Source organism: Cyprinus carpio, chromosome A21, assembly GCF_018340385.1.
Source record: "Cyprinus carpio isolate SPL01 chromosome A21, ASM1834038v1, whole genome shotgun sequence".
Classification (NCBI taxonomy): Eukaryota; Metazoa; Chordata; class Actinopteri; order Cypriniformes; family Cyprinidae; genus Cyprinus; species Cyprinus carpio.
In genome coordinates, this window is record NC_056592.1 from 9,590,198 (window position 1) to 9,604,943 (window position 14,746).

The following is a 14,746-nucleotide window of genomic DNA, read 5'->3' on the forward strand; positions in this document are numbered from 1 at the left end:
AAAACTCATGGCTTAGATGCAATAGCCATCTAACATTGCCTCCCTCATTTCCTCCATTTCTGGGGCAGTGAAATATGGAAGTACAGATTCCATATGCCCTGTGTAGTGTGCAGGCCTCCAGGTGAGGGATAATGAATACATATGCTGTTTCAGATGATTGTGATAAGGCGGCAGCGGTTGTGCGCACAGCCATGGTGGAGAGAGGGGGAGTGAAAGAGTGAGATGCTGGTAGTAATGAAGGGAGCGTGCAGTGAGGACCATCGATCCCCACAGCTCTGTGGCAGGGCGCAGGTTTACCGAGGCCAGCCGCCGCACACAATAACACGCTTCTGTCTGCATCTTAATCTCTCAGCAGTCACAAATCAACTTGCATTTCTTTCAGAAAACTGCACTCATTTTCTCTCATGCTCTCTCCCTTTTTCTTTTTCTGTTTCTTTTTCTGTTTCTGCATGTGTGCCACACGGTCCTGTGCTGAAGGGGGTTCTAGAGAAACATATGCATCAATTGTAAACTAAGCAGTAAAAAGCTCAAAAACTGGTGTATGGTGAGCACTCTGTCAAATTGACTTCTCTCAAAGACATTCTTATGTCTCTTATTCTTATATCTCAACTGTCTAGATCACAGTGTAAAAGGATAAAAAAAATATATATTTTTTTATTACTCAGATAAAAGGTTGTTGGTCTCAGACATAGATCAGGAATATCAAAATGCATTAGAATGCATTCTAAAGATCAGACAACCAAGCTGAAAAGAACAGCTGAGCTAGTTAATGCTGGTTAATGGAGGTTTAGTTAAAAGACCAGCCTCGATAGACAGGTTGATACAATATCTAATTTGTAGATATCCAAAAGTCTTTAGTTTACATAGTGTGGAACTTTACAGTTTGTACTATGGACAAAAATAAATTCCAGTTGATTGCTTTAAACTAACTGATAGAAAGTAAATAAAATACAAGCAAATGTGCAACCAATGATGTGAAGACACATCGATGTACCATGATTTGCTACTTGCTGTTGCTCCAAGGTGAGAAATCTATATATCTTGTCAGTTTTTCTGAAATAGAAAAACTGTACAATTTAAATGTCTGCTAAAAATAAATTTTTGTCAGTGTTTAGAAGTACAATAGCATACAGATGACCTTAAATCTAGCATACATAATAAGAAAAGCTGCTATTTTTGTTGCAGGACGCTACAACATTTTTCAGTCTTTTCAGTAGGGATAAATAAGCTATGGCCGATAACTGAAAAAAAAAAAAAAAAAAAACTTCATTTTGTGATTTAAAAATGTAAAAATATTTATAAAAATAAATTAAAATAAATAAAAAAACTAAAAACTGACATCAATAATTTTAAATGCTGAAAGTGAATGTAGGCATTACAACATTATGTACAGTAAGAAAAATAAAATTCATTTTGAGATTTGCTAAAGATTACCCCGAACAGTGTTATTAAGCCTCAGTGTTCCAGTCATTTTGACTAAGAGGGGATTTTCTTTTTCCCAAAAATGCCAGTTACTGTTATTGCATTAGACTAAAACCTACTGACTTTGCTCATATATAATTATCATAATTAATTATCATAGTTTTTTTTTATTATTTCTTTTAGAATTGATTAATTGTAGGCCTCATTATTCTGAGCTTGTGCACATCAGTTTTTGGGTGAAAAATTTTCTAAATTAAGTAAATAAAAAAAGCTTTTTTCAGGTTGGTTCTTTTTGACAGGGAACACCAAATTAGGTAAAGGATTTTCAGCACAGTACAAGAGTTAAATTTTTGGCATTTTTAAAAACTTGAAAACTTGAAAGTATGCATTAGATGAGAGCAAATGTAATGTAAAAATACTGTAAACAAAAATGAGCATGTACAATTAAATGTCCAATATGGTACTGATACTGTATATTGTGCATTCTAATTATTAGAAAGCACAGTTCTCCATGTAAATTTGATGAGTAGTTCAAAAATGTTGCCTGATTTATGGCCTACGGCCTGTGGAGAACACAAAGGGAACACAGAGGACACTGTTCAAACAGACTTGAAGGAAGATAAACAGCAGGCCAGCGTCGCTCAGAGAACAGAGAAACCCATGAACTCTGAAGAAAAGCCCGACACACACCGAAACTCAAGACTAAGGCCAAGAGGCTACAGAAAACTAAACAAAACAAATCCTTGAAGAAAAAAAATCAGAAGAGGGGTTTGAAGGGAGATGCCTCTGACTTGGCAATTTGTTTGATTTTCCTTTTCTCTGAACAAAATCTCAGTGTACGAGAAGACAGGGTGGCAAACCAGAATGAGAGTGCTTTTAATAGTCAACAGAAAACAAGCTCAGCAGGCATCGAAATTTGCCTTCGAGAGGGCTGAACAGCCAATTACAAAGAGCTTAAGTAAACTTGATTCAAAAGTCGTGAGGTATAGAATCAGAAAGCGAGGAAGAAAGACAAACACACACATTATAAAGAGAGAGAGAGAGAGAGAGAGAGAGAGAGAGAGAGAGAACACGCACACTGATGCATCCTAATGAGCCAGAACAGATTTCCTACATTTTGAGCGTATCATGCACTGCCAAATCCTATTAGGGCATCTCCTCATTCAAAAAGTTGAAAGTGATGTGATTACATTGATCCCCTCCTGCTGTGTAACACAACAATCTGCTCTCCCAGCATTCGAGAGCTCAAGACAAATGTGCTCCGTCAGAGGCCCAGACAACACAAGTGATTGGTGGCTGCTGTCTTGTTGTCTGTGGCCGTGATTGTTGTGTGAAATGCACCGGTGGGCCGAACGGGCTTGAGCTGGGGGTGTCGAACTCAGGCTGTAAGGGCATCCGGGCTCATTTTCGCAATGTTATTACATCATCCTCCGCCCTCATCGCTACTGTACAACTGGCTGTGTTTACCGTAATGGGCTGAGACAGCACTGCTCTCAAACACGAAGGCTGATGGCGCTTGTCTGACCACTGAGTAAGGGAACGGGGCTGCGGAGGCTGTCCTCTTTAATGAGGCTGAAGAGACAGTTGGCAGACTGGAATTAGCCGGTGTCTGTGAGAGGGGAAAAGCGAACTCTAAAGGAGCAGAAGCCTCCGATGGGACAGATTGGAGTCTCTTGCCTTTGTTATCGTATGCCATTGTTCCTGTCACACCAATCTGCGTAGTTCCTCTACATTAGACAGGTAGAGAGAAAGGTTGGGGGGGTGATTAAAGCTGCCCACTGACTCTTCTGCTGGCTTAACATAGTCTTAATTAAGTTTAACAAGGTGTGATGATGGCACTGTCATCGTTATGGACAAAAGCCACTATAGGGTGTTTTAGAGACTGCTGCACTGTAAAACGCAAAAAAAAAAAAAATGTAAACCTACTTTGTGTGTATGTGTGTGTGAGTGTTTGCATGTGAAGGTCGTGAGAGAGGAAGGTGAAAAGCTTTAGCTAATGAGAGGGAGCATCCAGATTTCAGTGGTTTGTGTGGTTACAGAAAATACCTTTTCACATTAAAATGAAATCATCTTCATCCTACCGCCCTGCTGAAAAGAAGCCAATGAAGAGCAGACATGTTGCCCACCTCTAATCAAACACCATTTTTCTACTTGCCTCAGCCTCTCACTTTATTTAAAAGATGAAACTCTGAAAAAACTTTTTTTGTTATTCTCTCAGCGCCAGAGAAACTGTGACTGCCTAGCCACTATATTGCCCAGTCTCCATGTAGCTTGAAATAACCTTTATTATCTTATGTTTAACCTTATTTGTTTGAGGCCACTCACAGTTTCATCTTATTTTTAATTAATTAATTTTGGTCCTGACCCAATTGCCGGTTTAAAATCAAACTGCACGCTCAATTAACCAAATTACATCTAATTAAAGTGCTAGTCATACTGTTGCTTCAGAAGACACGTCAACATTTCCTGTGTGATAAATCTTTATGCCTGAAAGCAGCAATAATTTATATAATATGCAAACAGTAACAATAAAAGGAAGACTTAAGAAATGCATCGCATACAGTATTTGGACTTGTTAAGAATGAAAGACATGAGTTGTCGAAGACTAAACTCACCATAGCCAATGGCACGATTCCACCGAGGTCATGTGGTGCCAGACGGATGAGTGTCTGGATCTCATCTGAAAGGGTTCGGGAGATGGGGTACTCGATCTGCCATGTCACTGAACGACTTCCCAGAGGATCCAACAACCCGTTGACCTCCAGATCCACCTGCAGGACTTTCTGGAAACCGGCCTCCACCCTAATATAGGAACAAGGAACAGTAAAGAGTAATATCAAAATGTTTGAATGCAAATTAAAAGCATATGCATGTTAAACTCATGGGTGTCTTGTGTTTATTAGTTGTTATGTGGCTACTGGCCAGTGCATGCTGCCAACAGATGAAGGGGCAGTCAAGCGGCCATTTATCGACCCTTTTGTTTTTGTACACCTGGTGTGTGTAGGATGTAGGCTGCGACATATGAGGGTGTGAGTGTGTGGCGGTTTACTCTCATTATTTCAGTTCAACAAAAACACATGCCAGCAGCAACCGGAAAAAAAGCAATTTACTTTTGGTCCAGCGCCACAGCATTTTCAGAAAAGATTTCCAAAGCAGAGCAAAGCAGAGCAAAGCTGCCTGAGCCATTTGATTTGCCCAGGACTGGGTTTGATCAGCCTGGCTGCTCCGGGATCACAGTACTTAGTTAAAACAAAACAGCATATCTAAAATTCCCAATATCAAAATACAAATGTGGAATATGGAACTGCAATTGAATTTGCACCTGAACACAAAAACAAAACTATATTCTTTTCCTCAGAATGTTTTTTTTCCTTTCATAGAATCAGAACAGTATGGTACAAGATCCCTCTTAAAATAACTCACACATCCATGAAAAGGTCACCACATTATTCTCAATGCTGTCATTTCATCATTTTGGGGAAAAAAAAATATAATTAGAATTTGCTCTTTGGTTGACATCACACACAAATTACAGAAAGATGTTCTTTTTTTTTTTTTTTTTTCTCTAACAAACACTTCAGTCAGGGTTAACAAGGCTGTAGTTTCCCCATGTGGTACTGGGCTACTTTTAACCTGTTTCCATGAGAGTCTTTTTTTTTTTGTCCTGCAGTTTAAAGGTTTGAAATATCACACAAATTAGTTTTAAATGCAAGGATTTCTGACCAAACAAACAGCCAATCCTATGTAAATCAAAATTAATAGGTAAGATGGATACTACGTTTTATGTTTGACAGGCTAACTGTTGTTATGATTATAATTTAGTAAATTTACTGTGCGTCAGGTAACTGTGTATAATAGGCCTACTGTTCAAAATTTTTGGTGTCTTTAAGACTTTTATACATTATTATAACAGTTTACAATATTACTGTTTTATTGTATTATGATCAAACAAACACAGCCTTGGGAAGCATAAGAAACATCTTTTCTATAAAAAATTAAATAAAAGGAAAAATGCTTTTCTTAAACGTTAGTTGAAATCTATTGCATTTTATTACTTTGTATTCAATGATAAAATGCACTTTTTTTCCTTTTTCCTTTGGAATGGTTAAATGCTGTTTAAATGACAAACGGGCATAGAAATGAACTGAAATAACCTTAAAATTTCTACAATCTCCTGAAAATGCAAAAAAAAAAAAAAAAAAATTGGGGTTTTGATATTGGGCTGGTTTTATTGCTCGCTGGGCTGGTTTTGGGCTAGTTTGGATGAGCCTTTACAACTCTAGGTGCAAAATTTGAGAATATCTCTTTTAGGAACAGAGAGATGTGTCATCCTTTTTCGGTCAACAAAATAATTCCAGAAATAAAGTCTCCCTCAAATGAATCTTCAAGAAAAAAACATCTTCAACCTGTATGCATCCTCTAATAACTTTCATTCCAAAAAGCCCTGGATTCTCTGATTTCAATGTCATGGAAACAGAGACGGCAGGATATCTTTAATAAGCAAATCTGGGAAGATCATATCAGTTTTTACACGTTCTAATCTGTGCATTTACATAATAAAAGCGACCACACACTGATTGCACATACCGTAAATTAACTTGATTTGTAGATACTTTAAAGAGACCATATCTGTAAGGAGCAGAAAAGTAAACTCAAGACACAGAAAAGCTTGTTAAAAATTTGCTCCAAACCTATATGACTTTCTTCCTTCCGTAGACCACAAAAGGAGCTGTTAAGCAGGATGTTTATGTTCTTTTGCATACAATGACAAAAATGCATCACAAAAGTACTTTAATAGTGGTCCTCTCTAATTGTCCACTATATTCAAAGTTGTCTAAAGTCAGGCATTAACTTTGTATGAGGAATAGATCAAAATTCCATAAAGATCAAAAGTCCATATTCACAGAAAAAACACTGCTGTAGATCGCTAAACTCATTTGTATATGCTCCTGTTCATATTTTCTCACACAATGTAATTGAAGTGAATTGCACAAGTCATATGAAGTCATATGAAGTGTATTTAGTCATTTTTGGAGCATTAAAAAGTTGGTCACCATTCACTTACATTATATGAAAAAGAGCAGTGTGAACATCCTGCTAAACTTCTGCTTTCGTGTTCCACAGAAGAAAGAAAATCACATGGGTTTGGAGCAACATGAGGAAGAATAAATGATACACATTTTCATTTTTGGGTGAACTATTCTTTTAACAACTACACAGATGTATGTATCTATAAGTATGACTTACTCTAGGAAATGCAATTTCAGCAACTACAGCAAAAACAAAAGGTCTTGTAATGCCATGAATAACTCTTTCCAACAGATATTTCATTAAGCACTTTTCCTGATCAGACAAAAAGGGCCAAAAAAGCCTATTTAAAGTAAGTGCCATTTTGTTGTGCCAATGTGGTGCTGGTGAATGGAGATGGGCAGCTAAAAGGCTATGGTATTAGAGAGGTATTCTGGGAGAAACACAGCTGACAGCTTTGTTGCACTTAAAAATAAATGCATCCGCCTTGTAAACACTGGCTTTCTACGACCTCACTGAATGCTCTGAAGAGCCCTGTTAGCTCAAACACTTTAATGGGTCATTGTCAGTTTTCTCATTCACTGCTAAGAAAACCAAACCAGTATAGGATTAACACTGCCATTATGGTTCAAATGTAGGGTTAAGATGTGTCCAGCAGAGGGCGAAGTGCAGTACCTCTTCACCAAGATGGAACATTTCTGACACAAGATCAAAAGCTAATGCTGATTGAGGAAAATCCATTTGCTTGCAGATGGAATTTGGGAATCTCTGAATTTCTGCTGCTGATTTTGTGTGATTATCTGCAGAATGGATTTAAAAATGGTTAAACGTGTTAAACCAAGCATACTGGGAGCAGATGTAGCAAATATGTTCAAGAAACTAACATAAAGGGGATTTAATGAATGACAGGCATTCCAGTGGAAACTACGGAACTTTCAGTTGAATTCTGTGTATGACTTAGTTTAGTGTGCATTCTACCTGTTTATATCCTATATTGACTGAGTTTTTTGCTCTCCACAGCCCACTTAGCAAATCTTATGCTATGCAGCAGAGGTTATAAGGGCAGCAAATATGAAAATCTTCTCAGACACAGAGAGCGAAAAAGTGAAGCTTGCATACACAATTTCAAACCACAAAAAGAGTTTTTTGTGAAAACAGGAATGTAAAGTGGAACGTGTCTATGAGAGTTTCTCTGTGAAGTCTTTATGAGTCTCGACAGGTGCTCAAGTGCTCATCGCTAGGATGAATGGATTATTATGTCAAAACGTATAAAAATGCAGAGAAAGCCAGAGAGTTGCTCTTCGTTGACACAGACTCGCACATTACTGTCGAAGGGAGTGAAATTCTTCCAAAATGTATAGGTCTGATGACAAAGGGTTCGACTACATTAGGTGGAGAATTAATATTTAAAGTGGAGTAGGAGAAATTTAAATCTTTCAAAAAGGTTCTTCGACTGAATTTCCCGAAACAGAGGCTGTTCAAAGAGACGGCGTGCCTCCCTCATTTTACACAACCATGTAAAAATGGCGTGAGAGAAAAAGAAAAAGGGTTGAAAATGGAAATGGCTTTCATTGTGGAGACTCTTGGGTGGATATATTCATGCACAGTGGTGATCTGCTTAGCACTGACAACAATGATACATCAAACGAATGGAATCAATTTGACTACAAAGCCGCTGTGGTTGGCAACTCACGGCTCGGGGAAATAAAAGTCAAAGCCAGGGAAGTAATGGCAGTTGGCGCGTCAGCTTTGAGTAAAGCTGTGGTGGAATTTCATTTCACAGGTTGCGGAAGACCCTGAGTGAAAGAGCCGCTGAAGGCGAGCCCTAGCCCTCCTGCTGGAGGATTTGCCAGCCGCCTCTTCCACTCGTTTCCCTCTCAAAGGCAACACTGGACACTCAGGACCCCCAACAGCTAAGCATGAAACTCAATCACAGTGCTGGCATGGGGGCCTTGACCTGCATCATGCTCACTAAAGAAGTTTACGGTCTAAAGACGGAGTTCAGATGGTCAGAACAAAGAAGAGGAGGATGAGAGAGAAAAGAGAGGATCAGCAATGACTACAGATAAATATTCATATGGAGTCAGTATTTGCATGCAGAGGGAAACAGTGGTGCTTTTATAAAGTATCACGCTGCTATAATAAATGATTGTGATAAAGAACCCAGTTGCCAAGGATTACAAGTTTTGTGGTATCAAGTCTTAAAGATATTATAGAGTTTTGTATATAATTGCAAGTAATTCAAGGAACTATTGGCACCAATGGTCAACTAAGGATCGGGGAGCATCTGGGAAACACAGCTCAGATATTTAAAGAGAAATGAAGCAACTGAGATATCCCAAAATGTCAGACAGGATTATAGCTTTTGATGAACACTGATTTATTAGGCACCCCAAAAACACCAATGGCTTCCTCTACGATCAACTTAGGGTTGTGATGCTTCTGGGAAGTGCATCCCAGTTTTTTTTTTTCTTTTTAGTGAACAAATGTTTTAAACTGAACAGACCTTTCATATGAACAAATCTTTTAAATGAACAGATCTTTTAAGTGCACACATCTTTTAAGTGGATAAACGTTTTAAGTAAACAATAAAGCTGGGTTTCGCAAAAGATCATGAACCTAAGTAGATCAGAAACGATTCAAACCAATGATCTGTAAGATCAACTTAGGCTTGCGGTGCTATCCGGAAATGCAGTCCAGATCTTTGAAGTGAAAGAATGTTTAAAGTGAACTTTTTTTTTGTCTCTTGTGAATAATATTGCTTTGATTGCTTTTTCCTGAATTTAAAGACTAATTATACCATAAGGAAACAGTATTTCAGCACTTTCTTGAAACCTGTAATTTATTTAGGTTGCAAATTCATATTTCACCCCAGAAATAGCCGGTATTGCATACGGTTGACTACCATCCAGCTATCGCACATTACATATATTATACAGATCAAAATAATCAGCATAAGAATATACTATTCAAATAAAAAAAATAAACCATAGCTCAGTGTTATGGTTTTGTATAGATGTATTGATGTGTGCACATGGGTTTGTAAATAGATGACAAGTACCACAGCATTGTCTTAAGGACCTTAAGATGCGATCCTACTTATATACTTCTGCTTTAATCCATAAGCGCAATTCTCAACAAACATCAGAGCAACAGAAAGTTCTGCCAAGTGCATAAATAAAGGCAATCTAAACATAAAAATCATGTAAATAAGCATGCACAATTAAAAATATATCATCCAATGAATTCTCAATTATCCACCTGCATAAACCACCAATAACTTTTCATGTGTAAGATACTTGAAATTATGGATGACCAGCATCTATTGCAAAATACTACTGACAAGCGGCAGAAAAAAACAGCCCACCTTGACTGTCTGCGACCTGCGATCTCCTGAACCTTGAGGCAGAGATGTAATATTCATCACACTCAGCAAGTTGATTTGTTTGCTGTTGCATCGGCAGGAATGCAAGAGGTGTAAAAGAATGTGAAGCGGTTGGACCGGATGGAAGCTGAGGGAAAATGGCTACCGTTGGGTGAGACATCCAGCTGGGAACATAATTTAAATCCATTAGCCAGATATCATCAGACTTTCCCACTCACTTAGTAGCTTAGTAGATGTTATCACTGCTGCAGACGTGATATGGAATGGGAAGTGCAGAGTGAAATGGATGCCCAAGATTCCGGTTCTTCACACTGAATTACCTGAACCAAACCTGAAATACCTGAACCAAACAAAGCCACATCACCAACTAACAAAACATCATCACCAAGCACAACGACATGAATCACAAATACACAACATATAAGACACAAATAATTGTATATGTGATAGATACAGCTGGGTTTCAGAGAGTTCTCCTTAAAAAAAAAAAAAAAAAAACTCAGTAAAAAGGCAAGCAAGTGGTGAGACACACAAAGGAACACTGTTGAATATAACCAAGATTAATGAATGGTGGCTGAACTAACAACAACAACAAAAAAATTCTGGAGAACAATGTCTGCTAGTGTTTACGTGCGGGTACATTTCTTTCTCGAAAGCCTTATTGATGAATACAAAACCTGAAGCCATTCAGCACACACCTGCTGCCTCATGGGCATAGTAGCCTATACGACAGCGGAAAACACAATAACCGAAACACGGCCATATGAGGAATCATTTTCATTATGCTACAGTAATGGATCAGAACAGTCATTATTGCCACTAATTCATGTTCTGCATAAACCAATATAATTAAGTATGCAAATATGCGATCACATGGGATCCACGTAAGTCTAAGCACACATGCACTAATGTCGGCATGCTCGCGAGAGTCACACACTAACACTTTTGTTCCTCCGCAGCACTTTGTTTGATTTAACTTGATTAACTTCCTTGCCATATGTTTCCTATTATTTTTTCGCCATTAAGCTCCATCGCTCTCCTTCCAGTCACGAAACATGATATCATTTGCTTCTTTCAGAATGTGGGATGAATCCTAATGATTTAAGTTCTTCTTTCTGACTGATGAATTTCCCATCCCTCATATGCTGTGAGAACAAGACGTCAATCCGTAATTGGAAACTCTCAAGCGTAACATACTCAGACTAATTAAAAGATCCAGAGCTAATGGCAAAACACGCCATACTGTGCTCTCCCAAAACAGGTTGTCCCTGATACAAGTAATTACAAGGGCTACACACACATACAGAAACCCAGACTCCAAGGATACTTTACTCCATATGGAGACAAGTTTTATTACTTATGCTGGGTGTTTATGAAACTCTGGTCTGGTCACTGTTTGCAGTCACAAGAAAATAAATAAATAAATGATACATTTTAAAATATTGTCAAATAAAAAAACAGTTATTTTATATTGAAACAATATTTCATAATATTACATTTTTACAGTATTTTTGATCAAATAAATGCAGCCTTGTTGAGCAAAAGTAACTTCTTTTAAAAAAAAAAAACATTTCTAAAAATCATATTGACCCCAAACTTGTTAATGGTAATGTACAATTGCATGTACAAAAATGATCAGAGAAAAAAATTGATTTAATATACTGTTTATTCAATACATTGACTATATAGTTGCTTACACAGGACACGTTCTCACATTCTGTTTGTGTTATTTCAATGAAATGTCTATGGATCACAAAAATGTCTTTGGCTGTTCTGTCACGTCTTGCTGTGTTGCAGTTGCATTGCACGGCATGAGCGCCAAATTTTGAAGAGGCTGTGTCAAGTTAAAACTTATTAAACACGGGGATCTTGCATTCTGTTGCATTCAATTGCACTACGTCCAGCTGTTTTTGAATGCAAGAACGTGTCCTGTGTGAATACCTTTCTTAGCCATTCTACACTGCCTGCTCTCTGTAAATGTGGCTTGGCATGTTGCCTGTCAGAATGTGGTACTTCATGCTTGAATTACTCAAATGGAAAATATCTCATTATAGAATTTACGTACAGGTCAAGACACATGTCTAATTGCATTAATTACCAAAAAAAAAAAAAATGCACTATGCTAATGAGTTAAAATGTAAGCCCAACCTTATCTGCTGACTGGCTATGATTGTTATGTTACATAGAATTTGCTAAATAAATTGCAAAATTTTCTTTTACATTTTTTACATTTAAGTAAATGTATTCATTTTTATTATTTAGAATTGTATTATTAATTTATTATTATTTTATTTATTTATTATTATTTATATAATTAATTTTATTTATTTTTCCCCCCTACTTACACTTCCAACATCACTTTGTCTCGTGAGGTGTGACCTTGGAATCATCAGCTGTTGGGGAAGAAAATGGAGCATTCTGACCCTCTGCACTGAGCAGACACACACACACACACCCTCTCACATTCAAAGTGGGACTGTTCTCTATTCCCTGATTAATGTGCTCATGCAAAGTCAAATGTAATTTGAGGATGTGTCTTTTTACATATGCAGATTTCTGCAGCACAGCCACACTGCAACACCTTATTCATAAGCTCATTAGAAATGTGTACGTAGAAGCAGCACAGTTTGTACAATTTAACCCAAATTGATGGATTGTTCTCTGGGTATGCTAATAGTGGCCAGAGGCATTATTATGGAACACAACACCCGTGCTTACGGGGCTGGAGGGTGTGTTCCTTTTTCCTCCCCTGAGAGGAAACAGAGAGTCAATAGAGGATCCAAGATGAGCAACAGCACCCCCAGCATAGAGAGAAAGACATTTTAATATATTACAGTGTGCATGTTTTATTACAGGAAATTAGCTCAGGCTGGCGATGAGGAGCACACAAGGCCATGTTTATTTTAAGAGCTGCGCAGAACAGAACATCAAAAAACTTTCCCATATTTCAGTGCAAACATTATTACTTTAATAGCATAGAACATCTTTTTCAAGCCACGCTTAAATCAGAATATTGCATGCGTGGAGATATTTGCAGGCATCATGTACTCCCCATTTTAAGGGAAGAGCCCCGCTCTCATTTGCACAAATCCACCAGCACTGACATTCAATCAGTGACAAGGTTTATGGTGCAAGGCCACAGGACAGTAAATTAGGCTTCAATCAAACAGCCCAAAGTGCAATTCAGGCCAAGTCACAACTTATTCATCCTGCAGATGAAGGAATTTTAATGACCAGTTGGAGGAAATGAGAGTAAAAAATTTAACTGTCAGAGCAATATCCTGAGAAGACATGTTTGATTGGAACGCAGCCATAATCTGAGCAAAAAAGAAAAATACTCCACAATCTCCAAAGCATGGTGCGAGGAGGATAGCAACAAGATACAGCCGAAAAGTCACAAGAGGAGGCAATACATCCATGTTCCTCCAATCAATCTATCAATCTGCATTAAACAAGGAGGTCTATAATATGGAATGAATAGCTAACTAATTCAGAATAATTACAGAATTAACAACTCAATATCCAAATCTAAATTAACTTCAAATCACTTAAAATTATCAGTATTATTTATGATTAAAACATATAAATAATTAAGGTCATGCATCATTCAGAGCTAAATTGAGATTCAATTCAAACTTTTCAATTCAAATCCAATTCCAAAATTTAAACTAAGAAAAAAAGTTAAGACAGTACAATTAAAATAATAAGAAATTCAAAGAAATATGTGTGAAAGTTTTGTGAAACATTTTATAAACTTAAGGTTATATAGATAGATAGATAGATAGATAGATAGATAGATAGATAGATAGATAGATAGATAGATAGATAGATAGATAGATAGATAGATAGATAGATAGATAGATAGATAGATAGATTGATTGATTGATGGAACCAGGGTTTAATAAATAGAATGTTAATATAACTTCTAATATAAATATTGTAGTATTTGCTGCTTTTTCATAGTCTCATGTGTGAGGTAAATTCCATTTAATATGCCTTTAACTCTGTGAAACTCTGTGAAAGTATGTAAACACCAAATTGGGGGGAAAAAAACTAAACCCAGAGAGGGAGCACTGACTAGACATTTCAGAAGTTCAACACATGCACAAAAAAAAAAAAAAATTACCAATATGTATTTGCATATTAATTCTCTGTAATCTGGCTTCTGCCCTTGCCTTCTGTAACCGTCTTTGTGTTATTGATACCCATACCTACACACACTAATGCTGAGATGACAAGCACTCATCCTCACTAAAAAGGGGTATTTGTAAAGCATGGCAACATGCACACAATCATTGGATGGATTTAAAGCATCGCTCATGTGTTATTTAATTTGTGTGAGTGGTGTATGAATCTTAAATGCCTTGCGTGGCCTTGAGCAGTTATGTAATCATAAACGAGCCGAAACGGTTGCCTGGCACATGGCTTTGAAATAAATTAAAAACGGGGGAAAACATATTTACAGGCTCTGTCATCATTAATGAAAAAAAAAAACAGAAAATGTCCCTCCCACCCCTTAACATAATGGAGCGGTCTAAATCGCTTACTATGATTTATATTGGCTCCTCTACCCAACCTCCACAAACCTCAATCGATATGGGGGATAACGATGATTTCTCCGGCATCCTCTCCATCTGGCTGCATCTGAAATCTCTTTGTTTCTAAACCAGCTCTCTCACTCCAGAGCATCTGCCCCTCTCTAGCTTTATCGGGCAGAGAAACACCAGGGTTGGTTGCTGCTCTGCCAGCCAAAAGCCTGAAGACAGTAAAGAGGGTTGTCAGTGAGGCCGGGCTGGCCTCATGTGATAAGACGTAGTGTACAAATCCAGGATGGCAATTTAATCCGAACCATCCTGCAGCACTTCATATCACTAACACCAACTACTGTAGAAGTGCCGCGGTTTCTGTTTT

General features: G+C 37.6%; 1 protein-coding gene across 2 annotated transcripts in view; it reads right to left on the reverse strand.

Annotated features, from left to right (window-relative positions):
- The window catches only part of LOC122134328 (transmembrane protein 132C-like), a 112,076-nt gene that overhangs the window by 20,977 nt on the left and 76,353 nt on the right, over positions 1-14,746 (reverse strand). For both annotated transcript variants that reach the window (XM_042778895.1, XM_042778897.1), the window contains exon 4: positions 4,038-4,224. In XM_042778895.1, coding sequence (XP_042634829.1) covers positions 4,038-4,224 — 187 coding nt within the window. The remainder of the gene's footprint in view (positions 1-4,037; positions 4,225-14,746) is intronic.